Source organism: Penicillium psychrofluorescens (assembly GCF_964197705.1).
Source record: "Penicillium psychrofluorescens genome assembly, chromosome: 2".
Classification (NCBI taxonomy): domain Eukaryota; kingdom Fungi; phylum Ascomycota; class Eurotiomycetes; order Eurotiales; family Aspergillaceae; genus Penicillium; species Penicillium psychrofluorescens.
This window is the reverse complement of record NC_133440.1, coordinates 620479-640243: the sequence shown is the minus strand read 5'-3', so window position 1 is coordinate 640243 and position 19765 is coordinate 620479. Positions and strand designations below refer to the sequence as shown.

Below are 19765 nucleotides of genomic sequence, written 5' to 3'. Positions count from 1 at the left end.
TTTTTCTCCTTTCTCTAGCGGAAATCATTCGAGAGAACAGACAGACTACACCTCCCCGAGGTGGAAGAGAAGAGCGGCAAGAGAAAAAAGGAAATACGCAGACATTAATAAATAGAATGAACAAGAAAAAAGAAACCAGAATCAGATGTCTCCAAGCGCTGAACTATACTGGGTCAGCGCATCGCGGACTCTGTTCTCCTTCTATCCGTCCACACAGACAGCACAACCTCGCTTTCGCTCAGAGAGCACTGCTATAACTCTCACGCTCAAGATCACGGGGTAGCACGGCTCATGCTGATCAGACGCTTGACGCCGACCTATTTCATTTAAAGTCAGTATATCGGCCATAATACCAGGCGTGAAACAGAAGGGGCAAGGACGCACCATCCAGTTACCACACTCGTCTATCCGGTGGGTCATGATGTCGACGTGAATTGCCTGGGCGGTCTCGTAGTCGCGGCTTTGAAGAGCGTTAGCCAGTGTCGCCATGTCGTTAATGGTGTTGGGCTTGAGCAGATCCTCGTTGTTCAAGTGATCGAACAGGAGGTTCAAGCGGCGCTCAGCATCGTCGACCTGCTTCTTGAAGGAAGACGGGGCGCGGGCCTTGACACGTTCCATGTCTGCAGAGAGAAGCTCGTAGACAGGCATTGCGTTGGCGGGGATGTGAGACCGGTCACCGGGGGCTAAGATATATTAGTTTTCATACACAAGAATGAAATAAGCACAAACGTACGGTACTTGGGAGGCACGGCAGCTGCCTTCTGGGATTGGGACGTGCCAGGTCGAGAGCCCTGAGGTGGTGGTGGTGCTTGGCCCATAGGCGGTGCTTGACCCATAGGTGGAGGCTGCGCAGTGGTCGGCGTATTGGGAGCATACGGATTGGCGGCCGGTGGCTGGGATGCCTGCTGAGGAGCATATCCTTGCTGAGGAGCATATGGCGAGGGAGCCCCTTGAGGGGGCGGCACAGTTCCACGCATCTGCATCTGTGGGCTGGCAGCTTGGGCAGCCGGGCTCGGCGCATACCGATTAGTTGGCGGCGGCATGCTCGGCGGGGCATTATACGGGGACGGTCCTCGCGGGATTGATGCCGGAGGAGGAGCCATGTTCGAGGCTACCGGTGGCGACTGGGTAAGCGAAGCGTAAGGATTGGCCGGGGGCGGCGGGGAGAAGGAGGCCGCCGGAGGTGGTGCAGCAGTCGGGGGAGATGTCACGCGTGGCGGCGGTGCTGCACCCTTAGGCGGAGGGGGTGGCACCGAGGGTGCTCGTTGAGGACCACCTGGCGGCGCACCCATGACGCCCATGGGTGGAGGTCCTTGACCAGGAGGCGGAGACTGGTTTTGGAACGGCGAGATGATGTTCTGGGAGGGCCGTTGAGAAGCCGGGGTGCCACGACGCGAGGCAGGTTTAGCAAACCCTTCTGGCAGGTCATTCCATGCGGGGAGGCCGGTGGCCGTGGTGTAGGTCGTGACAGTGTTGCCTGGTGATTGATTGGAGGCGCGCGGAGGGGGAGGGACAGCTGAGCCCGCTGTTCTCATCCCCTGCCCTTGCTGGTAACCAGGTGGTCCGTAGCCGCCGGCGCCGCTAGGGATCGAGGCATACGGGTTGGCAGCCTGAACTGGCGCACCAGACGGAGGAGCATATGGGTTCACTGGCTGTGACGGAGCGGCCGAGGGAGATGCGTAACCATGTTGAACGGGAGCTGCGGGAGCCGCGGGAGCGAAGCTCTGCTGCGGCGGGCCGTAAGGGCTGGGCTGTCTGTGTTGTTGCGGGAGAGGCTTGAATCCCGTCTTCGCCGCTGTTCCAGCCTGTGCCTTTTGTGGAGCCTGTCGCATGGCCAGCTTGATACGGTTGCGGGCAATTTCAGCTTCAGGGTGCTTATCAGGCACAAGGTCCAGGTATCTCTGCGCGACCTGCAGGCGTCCATGGGTGGCGACAACATCGGCGTATTCGATGTACTTGTCATAGAGGTTGCTGAGACGCCAGTCCGAATCCTTGTTTCGCTCGGTGTCCTGGAATTTGGTGACCTGGCGGAAGATGGTCACCTTCTCGATCAGCGCTTGCAGAGCGCGAACGTGGATGGAGAAGGTGGAGTTATCCTTATCGGTCTCAACTCCTTTTTGCTCGCTCTCGCGCAGTTCCTCAACCCAGATAGCGACAACCTTCTCCAGCTTCGAGCCGGCCAGGAAGCAGAAAGAGGCGTCTTTACGAGCGTTCTTGTCACCGGAACTCTTGATCTGTTCGTCCAGTCGGTCACCGAGAGCATCGCAAAGATCAGGGAATTCCTTCTGGTCAGCGAAAGTGCACAGGGCAGCCATGACCTCCTTCCAGTTAGACAGCTCGGCATTGTGAACCACATCCCAGAGGTTCTTGCCCACGATAGACGCAAGGAGACGCAAATAGTTGGGGCCGCCGGTCTGCTTCGAGAAGTAGTGCTCCTGTGCCTTCTCAATGCACTTCTGACCACCGCAAATGGCGATCATGAAAGCATCCGACATACGGTCCTCTTGGAGAGCCACGTCGAGGGCTTTGTCGAATTTGCCCAGAAGCAAGGCTCGAGTGATCTGCTTCTCGGCATCGGTCTCCGAACCATTGAAGATCTGGAACGGGTTGTTGGTACGGGCACCCTTGGAAGCAGCCAGATCCGAGAGAAAGTTGTCGCTCTCGGGGTTGGGATCGAACATGGACTGCAGTCGCTTGTGCTTTTTAACAGGAGAGGCCGGCTCAGGGACACCATTCGTCTCCTCGGCTCCCTTTGTATCCAGGCCAAGTTTTGCCAGGGTGTCGGCGGCCTCGTCTGTTGAATCCTGGAAGCCCAGATACTCCACCAGGCCCTTACGAGGATTCTCAGAGAGCAAGGCCTCGATCACCTTCCAGTCAGCCTTCTCTTCTTCGCTCGAGGCGGCCGATGCTCTGGTCTCGCAGAGATTCCGAAGATCACCCTCTTTCAGGGCGTTCTCAAAGCTCTCGGTGGCATTTCCCACGCTCGAATCCACCTCGAAGGGCGTGATCCTGACCTTTGAGGCGCGCGAACCCTGATCAGCCAGCCCAACAGAAACAACCCGTCCACCAAAAGCAAAGTTGGCGCTACATGGCCGCTCCAGCCAGCGAGGAGCCTTGGGCAAAGAGAATGTGGAGACCTTGGGCTGAGTCTGTGCCTTGGCGAAGAAGTCCTCCCCATCAAGCGCCTGGTTCTGATCGGCAATAGCCTTGGCGGTATCGGTGCTGGTGTTTTGAAGGGTCTGGACCGAAATCCTGCCGTCAAAGGATGCAGTGGCAAAGAAGTTGGGGTTGTGCGGATTCCAGCGGGTCTGGAATGTCCAGTTCGTGACCACGGGGAACTCGCCATATGCCTGGCCGGTTTGCGGGTTCCAGCAGACGTTGCGGTTATCTTTGCCGGAAGAAAGGAGCAGGTCCGGGTCTTGGGCGCACCAGGAAAGCGAGAGCACACCCGATTCGTGGCCGCGAAGGATCCGTTCGGGGGCGTGGGAGTTTCGCAGATCCCAAACGCAAATCAAGGGGTCTGACTCGAGAGGTGTCGCAGTTACGAGCTTCGTGGGCTTCTCGGGATCCCCAGGCCACGGCAGACACAGCCTTCCGGCCCATATTATTCAAAGTCAAGCTCTCCTTCTTGGTCTTGACGTCCCAGACGGTCACAAACCCAGCACTGCTGCCAGTGACCAGGATATGGGCGACCTTCTTGTTCCAGTCCAAGCATTCAACGTCATCCGTGCGAGCGGCCGTATTCCCGAGCCGAGACGGGCTGTTGAGGTTGTTCAGGTCCGAAATGAACAGCTAATCAAGAGCTTCTTAGCCAACCATATAGGGGATTGTCATTGATTCTCCAAAGCATACCTCTCCTTTAGCTCCACCGGTGGCCAGTAGATTCGAATGTTTGGGGTTGAACTGAAGGGCCTTGACGCTGCCGCTGTGGTGAGAGGTCCTTGAGAGCAAAGCATCACTTGAAATCGATCAGCTACCAGACATCGTGCTACGTTCTTCAGAATAACCCACCTGGTCCCTCCAAGGAGCTTATCGGCACTCCACATATCCAACGCGCCATTCTCCAGACCACCCGCAATCACACCACGTTGGCTATCGTCGGAAGCGGTCCATGCAATGTCGTTGAAACTAGGCAGATTATCCCGTCAGCCAGATTTATCATCCAGTGTCCAAATGGCCACCCTACCCCGAATCGGTGTCGATCTTAGCTAGCGGTTGCAGCTCCTCGCTGGCGTCCTGGCGATCCAGACCCAGATCCCAGAGCTCCAGACATGTCTTATTGGAGAAATCGACATCCACGGCACCCGCCCGAGTACCCGTGGCAATCAATGGTGATGCAGCCCCGGGCGACCAGGCGAAGGTGGCCGTCCGTGGGATTTCCCTCAGGCGCACCATTGTGATTGTGATGGTAGAATAGGGATGTTTTTGAGAGCAAGAAGAGACAAAACGCGGCGAACAGAAGTCAACGAAGAAAAAAAGAGAACAAAATCCCACCCCAGTAAATAAAGAACGGGGGGGATGGAGCGATGTGCAGTGGGCAGGTTGGAAGACAACCAAGTGGCCTCCTGGACTTGGAGGGACCGGGGGAACGCGCTAAGCCCATTGGGGCACTCGCCAAAACAGTGGCCGGCACGTGATATCAATCATTCTTTGGATTCCAGCGCGGGTCCCTTTTGGTCGGCCACACGACTCCCTTGTATTACATCCCACCCCCAGACACGATGAGCGACAGCACCCGGCTCAAGAGCACGGTCTACGTTGGTGGCCTCGACCAGACCGTGACGCGACAGACCCTCGCAGAGGCTTTTGTCCCCTTCGGCGAAGTAGTCGACATCTCACTTCCCAAGCCGGATGCGCCCAATTCCACCGACCAGCACCGGGGATTCGGATATGTGGAATTTGACCTGCCGCAAGATGCCAAAGAGGCCATCGACAACATGGACGGCAGCGAGCTTTATGGGCGCACAATCAAGGTCGCGGCCGCGAAACCGCAAAAGGACTCTACCGAGGGACTGGGCAGCAAGACCGCCATCTGGGAGCAGGTATGTAGCTCTCTTCTCATGTAGGTTATGGGAGATAGGCTGACGAGTACCTCACAGGAGGGCTATCTGGCCAAACATGCGGTTGACGACGAGGATCGGCAAGCAGCCGAAGAGGCTCAAAATGCAGACAATCTTCCGCAGGACCCAATGCAGGGCTTGGAGCAGCTCGATGTGGCTGGGCCCAAACCAGAATGAACCTGCACAGCCAGAATGAATGGCATGGCCTCACAATGGCTACGAAGATCATGAACACCTACACTACACGCTCTACTACACGCTCCACAACACAGCGACAGCAATAGTAGTCGAAATGGCCGCTTTTCAACTATTCAATTACACCACACACCGCCGCGTCCGGATATGTACACACACTTGCGCTCCAATGTCGAAGCGAATCACTTTTTTTTTTTTAATCTTTGCTCTTTTTTCTGGACTTGATATCACTCTTTGCCGGCAATTTTCCAATACTCTGTCTCGAATACAAAAGCGGCAAGAAAGAAAAAAAAAACAACTTTGAATCGCATTTGGAGCTCAATGATACATGGTGGTACATTTAGTGCTCACGGCTTTCGGGGCTGTTGCGCGAGAGACGGAGGGTCTTGTCGGTCATCAGCTTGTGGCCGCTGGAGTAGATGGCAGCCACAACGGCAACGCTACACGGACATCTGTTAGTACATGACAAGAAAAAATCGGGTCGCGACAGCAGCACAGATAGATATCTGTGCATCGATCGCGGGGCCAAATGGCACAGGTGATGTTAGGTAGAAACGTACCCTAGGACAAGACCTGTATACCAGAAAATGTTAGAAATCGCAGAGAAGCAGCACGACAGGAGTAGACAACGTACCGAGAGGGATCAACTCCGGGGGAATCCTCTTCAGCGTGCGAATGCGCTGCGAGATGGTGTGGGCTGTTTTCGGGTCTGGTCAGTCCAATTGCTACCTCACAAGAGACTCAAACACCCGCAGAGAATCTTGGTGACGTAGACTCGCGGGTCGGGGAAAGCTGCGTACCGCTGTGGTTCTCCTTCTGTAGACAGGGAGTTAGCATTAGCCGAGGAGAAGCTAGGAGGGCTCGCTCAGGAGGGAAGCGAGAGAGGTAGTTCACGGGCAACATACAGGAGCGGGACGGAACATAGGCCGGGTGGCCTGCATCCGCAGAATGCGAGTGGGATACATGGTGGAGTTGAGACGGAAAGACCAAGTGTGGGATGAGAAGATGACGGAGTGGTGAAGCTCTCAAAGCGGCGAGTCGCTATTATTCGTTCGGGTGTCAGAGGGAAAGGGAAAAAGTGTTGTCCCGGGCGCAGCCGGGAGCACCACCTAACTTCAACTCGGCGTCACCTCTTCTTGACCTCGACACACTAGCTACTCCCTATTCCACTCCAACACCCACCCCTCAGCTCTTTCTTGTGTACTGGGATCTCTCGTCAACATGGGTGCTATTCCCGAAGCCGACCCCGATGAGTCCATCGAGACCAAGCCCTTCAAGTTCGTGACTGGTAAGTTCCTCCACACACCCACCCATCCCCCCTCCTCCACAAAGGGGGGTCAATGGCCCTCATTTCAAGCTTAATGACTAATTCTGAGATAGCCGGTACGTCTTCGGTCGATATGATTCCGTGGTATACGTCGGGTTGGGGGATACTCCTCCACGGGAGCACCCTGGCCGGTTTGGGGAGGTGAAATTGACAATTTCGATTCAATTGCAGGCTACGATGCTCGTTTCCCGCAGATGAACCAGTACGACCTTCTTCTCACCTGTCTCTGGCGATATCTAACCCTGATTCCCAGGACCAAGCACTGCTGGCAGAACTACGTCGACTACTACAAGTGCGTCAGCGCCAAGGGCGATGATTTCCGCCCGTGCCGTCAGGTATGAACCTTGGAACCTCCCAAACACACCAGACGGTCTTCAAACCACTAATACACACCAGTTCTACCATGCCTACCGTTCCCTCTGCCCCAAGGCCTGGACCGACCGTTGGGATGGCCAGCGCGGTATGTATCCCACAACCCGTCTTTATTTTCGAGGCCCCATACTAACCTATCGTTCCCATGCAGAGGGCGGCAACTTCCCCGCGATCCTGGACCGGTAAATGACCAGCGGCCGCTGTGGGTTGGTTATTTTCTTATATTGTGTATTGACAACTTCCAATGTACTCTAACTGGTCTGACCGTGCGCGGGTGCATTCCCTGCCTCGTGGGGCCGCGCTGTGCTTCCATAGGAGTAGGAGTGTATAGACTCGCTCAATTGCAAAGAGATTGTGTGGATTATGTGCTTTTGTAGTTTCTTTTTTTTTTTGGCTTTTCCAATATGGGTGCTAGTTAAGAATGTGTATGAAGCGCCCACTAAGGCGGACAGATGTTTCGGATTTTCCTTGCGGAAACTTGAATGTCATTCGGGGTCTATCAGGTATATCCTTTAAGTCTATATAATCCGCCCTTCCAACCCCGAGGTATATCTATCAAACCCTGCAGGGAGGGACGTGTCCAAAGTAAGCGCCCAAGGCTCAGGGTCTCTGCAAGACCAAGCCAAAACAAAACGAGAAAAATGCAAGGTATGTACCGTATGTACCAGCCAAGATAATGCTCGAGTGTGTCAAAGAGGCATCCCGTCGAAGTCGGGAAAATGTCAGATCCAAAAAAAAAAAATCAAAAAAAATCGAGTGTACCAGAGAAGGACGAAGAAGCTGGTGTTGGATGGCTGACGGGCACAGAGCCAAGACGAATATTGAAGAGAAGCGAAGAGGTGATTAGACCTCATTCGGGATACCCTTCAATCGTCGGTAGAGCTTCTTGTGCTCCTCAAGGAAAATAAAAGTGGCAATGGTATGAGGGCCCAAACGGATAAAGCTCGGCACCCAGCCACGGAAAGTCCACGCCAGACCCTCCTTGCGACAGATATCGCGCAGCAAGCCCAGCATGTTGTGGCCGCGGCTCGCAGCGGGCGAAGCGGTCATGACGCGGGTCTTGATCACGTCAACGGGGCTGCACACCGTGGTAGCCACGAACCCGGCCATCAGTGAGGCTGTGAAGTGCGTGGCGAGGTTATCAGCCATACCGGCCTTTTCCATGCAGAGTTTCTTGAAGGTGTCGTAGGAAGTGAGTTGCGATGCCGTCATGAGCACCGCGCGCGTCGAGTTGGGCCACACGCCGCGGAAGAGGGATCTGACGCCCTCTGTGCGGGTCATCTGTACCAGGCCGTGGAGGGCATGTTTGTAGTTTCGTCGTTGCGCTGGCGGGAGCGCGGCGTCATGTTGCATGCGCACGTTGAGCACGTCGGCCGGGTTGCCGGCGAAACCGCCGATGAAGCCCGAAGCGCAGGCCATGCCGAGGAGTGTGAATAGGCCCGGGGATGATGTGGACGAGTTTGGTGAGGGAGAGGCAAAATGCTGTTTGAGTTCTTCGTAGATGCCGAAGCGCGTTGTGGAATAGGTCAATTGTCGGAGGACCGCGGCCGAGAGCTACATTTTGTCGGAGTCAGTCATATTGTTTCATCCACTGCGATTGCTGAACATACTCCGCTGTATAGCCCCGTAACCCCGTTGTTTCTCACGATGTGTGCAAAAGTGCTCACCATTGTCCTCGGAGCGTCGGGTGTGCGCGTTTGTAACCGGACCTGCGATGTTTAGTAGGACTCTCCATTTCCCGAAGCAAGTGGCGTACCTTGACTGCACAGCGTCAGTGAATAGTCCTAAATGTAGAGGGAGAAACAAGACTTACCCAAGTCTAAAGGATGCGTCACGGCAGCCGCAAAACACGACGCCGAACCCCCGAACCAAAACGGGTAATGGACCTTCTTCGGTTTAGACGGCGTTGTTGTTGTCGTCGTCGCCAGCCGCGAGCGGGCCGCGGGCGACGAGCCCTCTAGCAATTTTCCGTCTGCCATGCTCAGCAGTGCTGGGAAAAGAAGGTGGCGAGGGGGAAGTTGGAGAAAAGGGCCGCCAGGTCTTTTCTTCGGTTCGGCGCTTCAAAATCAGGCTCCGAGAGCCACCGGACCCTGCGCCAATCAGCGTCTCGGTTCTGCGGAGCATTCGCATCCAGCCTGTCAGAGCATACGGATTACTTCATCTCGGGCGGAACGGGTGACCTCGGGGTTGTAATGTAGACGCCGATAGTTACGATCTGTTGTAGTTACCTGCTCGTAGTCAAGGACGCTCGTCAATGGCGCTCGAGGTGACAGGCGGTGATCTTCGGTGCAATCGCGGCGATGGGAGGAAGTAACCGAGGGAGTGTGGTTATCGATGGTGCGACAGTGTGAGAGTAGGCTATCTTCCGATTCGTGAATCCCATCTCAGATTAAATTCAACCAATTGAATCTTGCCATGACAGAGAATCATAATCTACTACGGACTCCGCTTCACGATATTCTTGAGGGTGAATTGGCACATCAGCCGTCTTCCTCGGCTACTTGTTTTACCGATCCGACTGTCACCAGTTGACCGTCTTTTGCAACACGCCCTGCTCGTGGATTTCTGCAGGGACAGCCTCGGGTGAAGTCGGCCAAGGCGAACCATCCCACTCCATGCGTCTATTAGCCACCGGCAGAGTCCTGCGTGCCAGCAGTGGCCGCTGGACCATTGCCGCGTCGTGCTTCAGAATTGCGCGCCCAACCCTACCAACAGTCCACCACCGCGAATGGAGCTCAACCACAGCGCGTCAGACAGCCGACCACCCTTCAATTGCCAATCGATCAGCCACCTCAACCCCTCCGACCTCCCAACAGCGAGCCTACTTCACAATTGAGGGCGAGTCCTACCCCGCGGACCAATGGACCAACACCCCCGACACCATTCTGTCGCATGTCGGACGACGGCTATACCTGGACGACAACCACCCGCTCGCAATCACGCGCAAGCTCATCGAAAGCCAATTCCCCAACCCCGTCTTCGGCAACTACTCCGAGAAAACCCCCGTCGTCACCACCGCACAGAACTTCGACGTCCTCGGTTTCCCGCCAGATCACCCGGGCCGCAGCCGCACCGATACATACTATGTTAATGAGAAGACGGTGCTTCGGACTCATACGAGTGCACACCAGCAGGCATACTTCCAGCAGATTAATCGCAATGAACAGACCCGCCCGGAGGAGGTCGGGTACACCGTGATCGCGGATGTCTACCGCCGAGACGCCATTGACCGCAGCCACTACCCGGTCTTCCACCAGATGGAGGGTGCGATGCTGTGGAAGCGGCCGTCCCCGGATCCGCTGGCGCACTCCAGCGCAACAGCCGCAAAGATCATGGCGGATCTGGACAAGCTCCCGCGTCACGATGTCGGGGTCGAAGACCCGAACCCGACCATCCACCCGGAGCGCAATCCGCTGCAGGCAGAGCATCACAGTGCCGAAGAAGTCGAGGCCGTAGGCGCGCACCTCAAGCGGTCCCTGGAGAACATGGTGATCCGCATCTTCACCGAGGCCAGCAAAGCCGCGGCCGCAAGCGCAGGCACCCCAACCGAGCAGGAGCCCTTGAAGGTGCGCTGGGTAGAGGCCTACTTTCCGTTCACCAGCCCATCCTGGGAGCTTGAAGTCTTCTGGCAAGGCGACTGGCTCGAGATTCTAGGCTGCGGCGTCATCAAACAAGAGCTCCTGATCAACTCCGATGTACCCAACCGCATGGGCTGGGCGTTTGGCTTGGGCATCGAACGCATCGCCATGCTCCTCTTTAATATCCCTGATATCCGTCTCTTTTGGTCGCGCGACGAGCGGTTCCTCTCCCAGTTCCGCGCCGGCCAGATCGCGCGCTTTGAGCCATTCTCAAAACATCCGGCCTGCTACAAGGACGTTGCCTTTTGGCTGCCTCCTGCTGCTGTCACGGGGGGCAAGAGTGCGGCCGGCGGTGCTGTTCCCTTTCATGAAAATGACGTGATGGAGATTGTGCGCGGCATTGGTGGCGATCTTGTCGAGGACGTGGCTCTTATCGATGAGTTTACGCATCCCAAGACGAGCCGCAAGAGCATGTGCTATCGCATCAACTACCGCAGTCTTGAGCGCACCTTGACGAACGAGGAGACCAATGGGCTGCATGATCAGGTCCGAGAGAAGCTTGTTGGGCTCCTGGGTGTGGAATTGAGGTGACGGGTTGTATTATATTGTAAATTGACATTGTATAAAAGAAATACCTTTCCACTTTGTTCTCAGTTCTAGTATGATGTCTGATTGCGCTACCGTAGCCAAGGAATCTCAAGATCAGACGGACCACTAGGGTGTATGTGTATTATACAAAATGAGGAGAGAGTTATCAGGAGACAGGGACTGATTGCGATGAAAACGTGAAGACAACCCCAACACGAATACAATCCGGACGCCTGCAGGCACATGCAACAAGATGATGGGAAGTGTATCATACAGACGGGGATAATACAGAAAGAGATATCAAGAAATCCTTTTTCCTCCCCGAGTCCAACCGCCAGCAGCATCCGAGGGTAAGATCCCTATCGTGATCGTGATGTGTGTGAGTGTGTGTTTGTGTGTGAGTGCGTATGATATATGGTACAGAGGGAAGACGGAAACCCGAAATCGAAAGAAAAGGTGTATCAAGGGGTGGGTGGTTTAGGTGTTCTTGACGACACCGACCTTGGCAGCCTATGGTGAGATATATTAGCCCGACGCTCCCCCACAACTTGGGAGAAGAGATACATACCCGAAGCACGCGACCATTCAGCGTGTACCCCTTGCTCTGGATATGCATCACATCACCATCCTCCAGATCCGCAGACTTGGCCATGAACGTCGCCTCGTGGAGATTGGGATCGAATTTCTGCGCCTTGCCATCCTCCGTCTTCTCGCCGGGGTCGAAGCGCTGCAGACCGTGCTTCGTGAGGGTGCTCATGAGGATGTTCTCGGTCATCTTGAGGCCGGCCACGAGATCCAGCAGGTCCTTGTTGGCCTCGGTCTCGGGGGCGTTGAGCTTGTCGGCGGGAACGGCGAGCAGGGCGCGGTCGAAGTTGTCGATGCTCTCCAGGAGGTCGACGGCGAAGCGCTGGATGGCGAAGTTGCGGGCGCTATCCATGTCGCGCTTCGTGCGCTCCTGGAGGTTGCGGAAGTCGGCGACAGAGCGGAGGTATTTGTCCTGGTCGCGGCGTTAGAACAACTCGATTTGTAGGGTTGGCTAGGTAATCACCTTGAGATCAACCACCTCCTTCTTCTTTTCCTCTAGCTCTTTGCGAACGGGGTCCTCCGCTTGCTCGGAGGCCTCGGCAGCTTCTGACGAAGCCTCCTTCTGTTCCGTGGAGTAGAACCGGGACATGAGCTGGGGAGCGAAGGGCCGGACCGACTGCGGCAGGCGTGGTTGCAATCGTGACGTCCGGCGAAGTGCCATCGGCGCGGCCGATGTGGAGGTCAGGACCGACCGGGCGGCCTGGGCTTGTCTGAGAAGAGTTCGTTGGAACATGGTGGGCGGGAATTGAGGTGAGGGGGAGCTTAGGGAATTTGTTGTAGCATCGGGAGTGTTCACGGGCAATTTTCATCGCGCATCACCTGACCGGCGGGAAAAACGCTGGGCCGAACTATATTGGGTACACTGCTGGTGGATGGAAAAGACCCCTGAGAGCAGAGTGTGGAAGGTTTCCGCGGATGGTTCTAGACAGTCGTAACTATTATTCAGAGGTTATGACAGTTTTCACGATCCGGTTCTCATTTGCCTCGAAGTGAAGTTGGGGGAGATTTTCAGCCCCAGACATGGCTCAAGTAAGCACACTAGGCAGACATCCTGCTTTCTTGTCCTTTCCCCACCCCGGAGAGATTCCCCATCAAGACAGACCACCACCTTCATTGGGAGCTTCAACATAATGTCTCTGGGATCACTGGCACAATGGCAATCTGCCCTGCTCAGTGTCACTGGGTTCACTCACACAGTGTCAAGTCATGAGTTGGAGATCCCGGTCAGTGTGGTCGCCACAGCACTCATAGGATTGATGGTTTACTTTCGGGTAAGTAAGATCTACCAGCTATTTTTGACGAGACTCGAACCTGATCGCCTTCTTCAGTTGGAATACACAGATGGTGGCGTGATAGCGACGCTGGCCCTTCTCGAGACCCCAACAACGGTCGATGCTTCCGAACTTGAGAAAGCTGAAAACGAGCCTGGCGATGATTTATCAAGCGATTCAGCGGCAAATCCGAAGCCCTTTCTCGGGAGACTAGTCTCTGCGATTGGGATGCACAGCCTCGTGGGCGCAGTCACTTACCTTCTCCTGGTGCTTTTTCTCTACAAGAACGGGCACTACCCGGACGGGCAGCAGCTCAAAATCCCTATATTTTCCCAGCTCCTTTTTGCAGTTAATAGGGCACTAACGCACATACCCGACCCCGATGCTATTTCGGCTCAAGTAAGTCGTGCTCGTCGACACGTACAAAGCCAAGGAAAAGGATTTGGGTCCACTTATCCAGGACTCGCTATGTTCTTGATGTATATGCTGCTTTCGAGCTTGATCAATGTCCCAGCCAAGCTCTGGTTTCACGACAAGAGAATTGAATTTCCCATCAGGCTCATCTGGGGGATCCTCTTGACGAATCTGCATACCGCCTGGGTTCACATCGTCATTTCAAAACCCAGCGCTAAATCGTTCTGGCAACGGATTCCGGGCTGGCGGGAATGGATTGAAATCCTCCCGGCTGCTTCTCTGGATATCATCCTGCCATCCATTACCTATCATTTGCTCAGGGCATCGCTGGCACGTGTCTACGTCAGCTATTTTTCCGATGCCACAGGCGATCAGGGATCTACAGCATACCTCGAGATAGTCTTCATGCTGCCACGGGCCGTGGCATACGCGACCTCCGTTATCACTCGGGCTATATACATCAGAGTTGCAGCCTCAATGCTACCCAGCGAGGACGAACCCCTTGTGCCCTTCGATCGCAGTTTCGGCGGCCAGGCCAGAACCAGCCAGACATACAGTCTCAGTATCAGGAATGCTGGGGCTGTGAAAGCGCCGAGTTGGAATCGGTATGCGAAAATCATTTGGGACACGCTTGGGCTCGAGTTTTTCTGCCTGCTTGGCTCGATCATTGTCCTCTCTGCGGAGTTGTATTCTTGGACGCCCTGTACTCTGCTAGGGCTGCTCCATTTGGCTTTCCCAGACGCTTCTTAGTCTTCATATACCTGAACCTATTACAAAAATCCGAATTTAGTAGTGACATTCGGAGATTTCCTTATTTGAAAGGACCTCCTACTCAATCTCGCCCGTCGACTACCGTAAATAGACTTGGCGCCAATTTCGCGCGAGCCTCGGTAGCCGGGGTTTTGCGTTCGTTGATCCTCGATTGCGGCTCCACAATCTCGGACTTTTGCTTGGTCTATTTGGCAACTGCTAAACGTTTTGACAAGGCGCTACCTCGCTACAGTTAGGCTTCCGCCCCATCTACAAATGGTCGCCGAGCGAGTTCTTGCGTATTTACGCCGGATCCCGATCGAAATGACTCACTTCGGCAAGCCTCATGCGGGGCTCGAGGGCGACGCCAGGAGGGCTAAATTAGGGCCCCTTCGCACGACTCGAGTCTTGTCTCCACTGCCCAAATCACCCTCCCAGCCTTACACAGTACCCTCCCTCGTAAAAGACAATGCCTGTTCAATGGACTCCCGAATTCCGCGAGGTTGCCGCGCCCATCTTCGCCGCCCGCGCGGCCAAACCCAAGCCCGATGCACCGGGTCCCCTAGATGTGCGAGCTGCGGTCACCGCCGCGTTCGAAACCTTGCTAAGCCAGCTGCCGCGAGCCACGGAGGCTGAGCACAGCGAGCACCAGGTCCCTTCCTACGACGGCGAGACCATCCCTGTGCACCGGTTCTGGAAAAAGGGGACCGAAACATCCACATCTGCTCCAGCAATCATCCACATCCACGGCGGCGGCATGATCATGGGCGGCGGAGATCAGTTCCACAATCGCTGCGCCTTGATGGTGCAGGAGACGGGGGTGCAGATCTTCACGGTCGACTACCGTCTCGCGCCGGAACATCGCTTCCCCACCCCCGTCGAAGACTGCTATGCGGCGCTGGTGTGGGTGCACCAGCAGGCAGAGCAGTTCGGCATCGACCGCCAGCGCATTGGGACGTTCGGCGAAAGCGCAGGGGCCAACCTTGCCGCGGCGATCACGCTGATGGCCCAGGACCGCAGCCTGTCACCCAGCGTGGCGAAGCAGATCCTCGTGTATCCCATGCTGGACGATACGAATACCGTTGCGCGGCCGGCGCAGGACGCCGTGGCCATCTGGACCTCGTCGACCAACGCGTTGGCCTGGTCGGCTTACTTGGGCGATCTATACGGGTCTGACGATGTCTCGCCGTACGCGGCCCCGGCACGCGTGGCCAGTGTTGCGGGTCTGCCGCCCACGTACCTGGAGGTTGGCACGGCAGATATCTTCCTGGATGAGACGTTGAAATTTGCGTCCCGGCTGGCTGCGGCAGATATCGAGGTGGAGCTCCATGTGCGTCCCGGCCTGCCGCATGGGTTCGATATCTACGCACCTTTTATTGGGGCGACGCAGCGGGCGATGGCGGATCGGGCTCGGGCCATTTCCACCATGTAATCATAATCATAATCATAGATGCTGCGCCTTGTTCCAATCATAACTGATTCATCCCCCGCATTATTGCAGTCGGAGCCAAGGCGAAGGCGGTTGTGGCGATCTTCCGGGCGCAGAGGCCACGTCCAGCTGTGGCTTGAGGCAGAGTAATCGTTAGTGTAGGCTCAGATAGAGGCACAGCTAGAGGCACCGCTAGAGGCACCGCTACCTTGCTCAAGCTCGGAGTGCCCGTGTCCGCTGTGGCGCAAGGTGTGGCGCACCTTTGTTAAGTGGATCGCCAGGGGGATCACGACCACGACGTAAGCGGAATCGGGGCAGTGCAGCATACTGCGCCTCCAATAGTTTGCTTGGTTGGGAATGTGATGGAAAGGCTCTTGAAGCCGTGTCTCTGTTTTGCCTAAAACGGACCGAAGGAGAAAATCGTGTCCAGTGGCAACTGCGTATTTATTCATCTGGCCGCCTCCGTCTCCCCTGACCTTTCCCATCTCACCTTCCTCTTCTCTTTCTCTCCACACACCACATCACATCAACCAGCAATATGGGATCTCACTCGCCTCCCACTCTACCCTCTTCTCCTTCTATCACAATGAGTCGCTTTTCGTCTCGCCCATCTCTCTCCCTAGATTTGTCCAACCTCCCGCCGCTCTCCCAGCCATCACCACCCTCCAACACCCTCCTGATCACCGAACTGAATGACCTACACCTCTTCCAACCCGCCGCCCTCGACACCATCCGCTCCCAACTCACAGCCGTGGCGCCGCTGAACTCCTTCTCCCCACTGCCCTCTCTACGCCGCATCGTCTGCTCCTTCCACTCCAACGACGACGCAGTCGCCACCCGCAAAATGCTCGAGGGAAATCGGCTATTGGACCGCGTGCGTCCGCGCATCTACTTCGGCGAGCATACACCCGTTCTGTCGGCCGAGGAGGCCCGCCGTCCCAAGCTGCTCCAGGCGCCCCAGCCCGATAAGATGTTCTTTATCTCGCCCCCGCCTAGCCCGCCGCATGGCTGGGTGATGCGCAATGAGGAGCCGCCCAACAAGGAGGTGCATGCTCATGATCTGGCCCATGCGCTGTCCATGCTCAAGACGGATCAGGCGCCGCCGGCCCCTGAGCCCATGGCGGTGGATCCCGCGACTCCGGTGTCTATCTCGTCGGACAAGCGCACGGGCAGTTGGCCGCTCGCTGGTGAGCAGCGCCGCAGCCGGAGCCGGAGCAGCACGCTCATCTATCATCCTGAAGATCACGGCGGCAGCCCCGGCTTGCCTGCCGTGATGGTCGTGGATACCACCGTGGCGGCCGATGATGACGACGAGGATGTGGACATGGATCTGAGCCCCATCGACATGTCTGTCAAGAAGATGCCGCCGAAGACTTCTCGGCCACCAGTCGAGTTGATGGAGTGAAAGGTGGTGGAATCGTGCTTGTGCATTTCTAGCGATTGTTTTGTTTTCTGCATAGATCTGACGACCAGGCGTTGAAAGGGTGGGCGCGCTGCTACACAGCATTGATTGCCCGGAATCCGGATCGGGCATACATAATCCGATCTCTGTCCTAATAATAAATATCACACTGTTCATTATGAGTCTTGGGTTCGTAGATCTCTACCAACTACAGGATGTAGCCGAGTAGTCCAGGGGTTTCTTTCCTCCTGAGACTGAGACCAGACCCCAACTGCCGGAGAAGGCCCTTTATGATCGAGACAATACCCTTGTCCAAGTCAAGACAAGACAAAGAGCTGTCTTATAATGGGACGGCACTCTCCGTCAAGGTCAAGGATGGATATTCCCCAGACCGAATATAAAAGAGTAGTGCGTTCTCAACCTCTCTCAACATGCAAGCATCCTCCAAGCAGACATACCCGCTTCTATCCCCCCATCCTCATCGACCTGCACGGACACAATGCCTCCAATCCAAGATAATCACAAATCCACCTCCAACTACAAATGCCAATCCAAACCTCACGCGCAAGCACACAGCCAAGGTAACCCTACCACCACGGCCCACCATCCCCAGGAAACTAGTCTAATCGAACGCCTGCACAGAAACATCCTCCAGACAATCGTCTACCTCGAGGACGAGTACAAGGGCAGTGTTCTCATCCCAGCACAGAATCCTGACCCAGCTCAGACGAAACGACTTTCTCTTCTCACGGTGAAGGACAGCAGCAGTGGTGCACATACGACGCATGTCCTGCTCCCGCTGAGCACGCATCCGGTGCTGGATCGGTTGTATGTGCCCAGCAGAACGGTTCTGGCTGATCGCATGTCTAGATCCAATTCACACTCCTCTGCAGGATTAGCATCCAGTTCAGGCTCCGGGTCACCATGTACTTCCTACTCATCTCTCGTAAACAACCTCCGGCCCAACAACATCGAATCCATCCCAAGAGGGAAACAAATGGTGAAATGGGTAGGAATCCCGCTTCCCACGACCATCAACAACAACTGCACAACACCAAAGGACTTCATCAGGACACTCGACCGGTCAATCGAGATGCTAGGCGCGAACTTCATCGTCGATGACCCAGAAGACGCACCGTCCCAGCAACGGGCGTTTCTCATGGAGGTCCGCGGTCTCTTCCAGGATCGGTTGGATGTGCTCGCTTCAGCGCAGAGACATGTTGATTTGTTGGATCAGCTTGTTCGGGGTAGGTTTATTGGGTTGGGAGAGGTCTTTGAGGGTGGGAAGATGGAGTAGGTGGTTCTCTTCCTCCTTTCTTTCCTTTCATGTTTGTGCTTGTGCTGAGTTGGGTTAGTTCATGAGTGTAGGTGAAGGTGCATATAGCTGGACAGGGAACTAGAGAGAGATGTTTTTTTTTTCATATGGACAAGCATTTTCTCTAACCCAGATATCGTCAGCAGTTTTATAATCATACACATAGAACGCCCGATTGCGCCCCAGAATCCAAACTCCAACCCGCATGCAGTGCCACCTCTCCTCAGAACCCATACGCGCTCTGCCCATACGGTGTAGCCCCATAGGGAGTCTGCGCACTGGCGCCCCAGGCGCTCGCTGCTCCATTCCCATACGACGTGAGATTCCCATCAATCCCCTCAGGCGGCTCGTAGTCGCCATCGCCAGCGCCCATCATGTCGGCATCCTCGGCGCCGCCGTGGCCCTCGCCTTCGCCTGAGAGGTAGGAGACGGTCGTGGCGAGCTTGCGCTGCAGCGTGACAATACCCTGCTGGATGATCATGTCTGGCTCGAGGTTGCCGATGCTCTCGACGTCCAGGTAGAAGGTGTTCGGCTCGGCGTCGTAGTCGAAGGGTTGATCTGGATTGGAGGGGGGTTCCCATGCTGCGTTGTCGGAGACGGGCCTGCAGATGAACATGTCAGAGTGAGTCATGACAAAGAGAGAGAGAGAGAGAGAGAGAGAGAGAGAGAGAGAGACATACCATTCCTTGATAGGATCCTGCTCGTACCAGTAATCCACATGGCGCAGGTTGTTGTGCGGATCATACTCGAATCCCACCGCGGCGGTGGGCGCCCACTTCGCATGTTCCTTCGCCGTGCCCTTCTTTGCGAGACACGTCAGTTTGATCTCCTGCCCGCGGCGCAACTTGCAAATCAAGGGCCCCTTCAGCTCCGCGTCCGTAATGACTGGATTGCCAATGGTCTCATTCATCCGTTCGCCGACGACAATCAGATCGCGCGCATAGACAGGCATGATGCCCGTGGAATTGCAGCGCGCGTGGAGAGAGAGCGTCACGCTGCAACGCACGCAGTGGTCCTCGCAGTCGCAGTCGCGCGTGTACTCCAGGTCCTGATCGCAGTTCCGCGAGTTGAGCGGGATCATGCCGAGACGGTGGGCAAGCATTTCGTCGGGGAGCACGGAGGTGTTGGCTTCGATTTCGACCAGGTCGAGCGCCACGGTGGGCACCTCGGCCAGGATGGTGCGGCGCAGGGAGTTGGCGAAGGCGAGGTCGACCGCGCTGAGGCGGAAGTCGACGCGGTAGGGTTCGGCCTACACTCGTCAGTCTTGTTTTTACCTTCTTTGGGAGTGTGTGGGCAGGTCCGAGTTACGCACTTCGCGGACAGTGACTTGCGGGCCCGTGGGCTCCAGATCCATCTCGTAATCCATGGTGGGTGTCTGTGGCAGCGCTGGCAGCCGCCCGGTGTGGTGGGTGGGTCGAGGTTATGTGGACATAGAGAGACAGAGGCAAGGATGGAAGAGATGGGAGTGTGGTGTGGGAA

General features: G+C 55.9%; 13 protein-coding genes across 13 annotated transcripts; 7 read left to right on the top strand and 6 right to left on the bottom strand.

Moving 5' to 3' along the window:
• Positions 1-272: 272 nt before the first annotated feature.
• On the bottom strand, positions 273-4395 carry PFLUO_LOCUS2440 (protein transport protein S31; the record flags this gene model as incomplete). The annotated part of the gene is made up of 7 exons (XM_073779581.1): positions 273-317; positions 385-683; positions 734-3520; positions 3546-3792; positions 3853-3958; positions 4012-4128; positions 4187-4395. 7 exons carry the CDS (start codon positions 4393-4395, stop codon positions 273-275), a joined length of 3810 nt encoding a protein of 1269 aa, XP_073636521.1.
• A 326-nt stretch (positions 4396-4721) lies between these two features.
• PFLUO_LOCUS2439 (uncharacterized protein) lies at positions 4722-5237 on the top strand (the record flags this gene model as incomplete). Its single annotated transcript, XM_073779580.1, has 2 exons — positions 4722-5042; positions 5100-5237. 2 exons carry the CDS (start codon positions 4722-4724, stop codon positions 5235-5237), a joined length of 459 nt encoding a protein of 152 aa, XP_073636520.1.
• Positions 5238-5595: 358 nt separating this feature from the next.
• On the bottom strand, positions 5596-6220 carry PFLUO_LOCUS2438 (uncharacterized protein; the record flags this gene model as incomplete). Its single annotated transcript, XM_073779579.1, has 5 exons — positions 5596-5695; positions 5816-5828; positions 5890-5952; positions 6056-6071; positions 6161-6220. 5 exons carry the CDS (start codon positions 6218-6220, stop codon positions 5596-5598), a joined length of 252 nt encoding a protein of 83 aa, XP_073636519.1.
• A 256-nt stretch (positions 6221-6476) lies between these two features.
• On the top strand, positions 6477-7140 carry PFLUO_LOCUS2437 (Cytochrome c oxidase subunit 6B; the record flags this gene model as incomplete). The annotated part of the gene is made up of 4 exons (XM_073779577.1): positions 6477-6543; positions 6754-6917; positions 6979-7042; positions 7106-7140. 4 exons carry the CDS (start codon positions 6477-6479, stop codon positions 7138-7140), a joined length of 330 nt encoding a protein of 109 aa, XP_073636518.1.
• A 657-nt stretch (positions 7141-7797) lies between these two features.
• PFLUO_LOCUS2436 (Mitochondrial dicarboxylate transporter) lies at positions 7798-8624 on the bottom strand (the record flags this gene model as incomplete). Its single annotated transcript, XM_073779576.1, has 2 exons — positions 7798-8508; positions 8565-8624. 2 exons carry the CDS (start codon positions 8622-8624, stop codon positions 7798-7800), a joined length of 771 nt encoding a protein of 256 aa, XP_073636517.1.
• A 48-nt stretch (positions 8625-8672) lies between these two features.
• Positions 8673-8933, bottom strand: PFLUO_LOCUS2435 (Mitochondrial dicarboxylate transporter; the record flags this gene model as incomplete). The annotated part of the gene is made up of 2 exons (XM_073779575.1): positions 8673-8710; positions 8768-8933. The coding sequence occupies 2 exons, from the start codon at positions 8931-8933 to the stop codon at positions 8673-8675; spliced, it is 204 nt and encodes a 67-aa protein (XP_073636516.1).
• Positions 8934-9569: 636 nt separating this feature from the next.
• On the top strand, positions 9570-11123 carry PFLUO_LOCUS2434 (mitochondrial; the record flags this gene model as incomplete). The annotated part of the gene is made up of 1 exon (XM_073779574.1): positions 9570-11123. One exon carries the CDS (start codon positions 9570-9572, stop codon positions 11121-11123), a length of 1554 nt encoding a protein of 517 aa, XP_073636515.1.
• A 474-nt stretch (positions 11124-11597) lies between these two features.
• Positions 11598-12438, bottom strand: PFLUO_LOCUS2433 (mitochondrial; the record flags this gene model as incomplete). The annotated part of the gene is made up of 3 exons (XM_073779573.1): positions 11598-11630; positions 11689-12117; positions 12169-12438. 3 exons carry the CDS (start codon positions 12436-12438, stop codon positions 11598-11600), a joined length of 732 nt encoding a protein of 243 aa, XP_073636514.1.
• Positions 12439-13444: 1006 nt separating this feature from the next.
• On the top strand, positions 13445-14140 carry PFLUO_LOCUS2432 (uncharacterized protein; the record flags this gene model as incomplete). The annotated part of the gene is made up of 1 exon (XM_073779572.1): positions 13445-14140. One exon carries the CDS (start codon positions 13445-13447, stop codon positions 14138-14140), a length of 696 nt encoding a protein of 231 aa, XP_073636513.1.
• Positions 14141-14609: 469 nt separating this feature from the next.
• PFLUO_LOCUS2431 (uncharacterized protein) lies at positions 14610-15572 on the top strand (the record flags this gene model as incomplete). Its single annotated transcript, XM_073779571.1, has 1 exon — positions 14610-15572. One exon carries the CDS (start codon positions 14610-14612, stop codon positions 15570-15572), a length of 963 nt encoding a protein of 320 aa, XP_073636512.1.
• Positions 15573-16155: 583 nt separating this feature from the next.
• On the top strand, positions 16156-16974 carry PFLUO_LOCUS2430 (uncharacterized protein; the record flags this gene model as incomplete). Its single annotated transcript, XM_073779570.1, has 1 exon — positions 16156-16974. The coding sequence occupies one exon, from the start codon at positions 16156-16158 to the stop codon at positions 16972-16974; it is 819 nt and encodes a 272-aa protein (XP_073636511.1).
• A 496-nt stretch (positions 16975-17470) lies between these two features.
• On the top strand, positions 17471-18268 carry PFLUO_LOCUS2429 (uncharacterized protein; the record flags this gene model as incomplete). Its single annotated transcript, XM_073779569.1, has 1 exon — positions 17471-18268. One exon carries the CDS (start codon positions 17471-17473, stop codon positions 18266-18268), a length of 798 nt encoding a protein of 265 aa, XP_073636510.1.
• Positions 18269-18509: 241 nt separating this feature from the next.
• On the bottom strand, positions 18510-19652 carry PFLUO_LOCUS2428 (RNA polymerase II subunit 3; the record flags this gene model as incomplete). Its single annotated transcript, XM_073779568.1, has 3 exons — positions 18510-18888; positions 18967-19535; positions 19599-19652. 3 exons carry the CDS (start codon positions 19650-19652, stop codon positions 18510-18512), a joined length of 1002 nt encoding a protein of 333 aa, XP_073636509.1.
• Between the last annotated feature and the right edge of the window lie 113 nt (positions 19653-19765).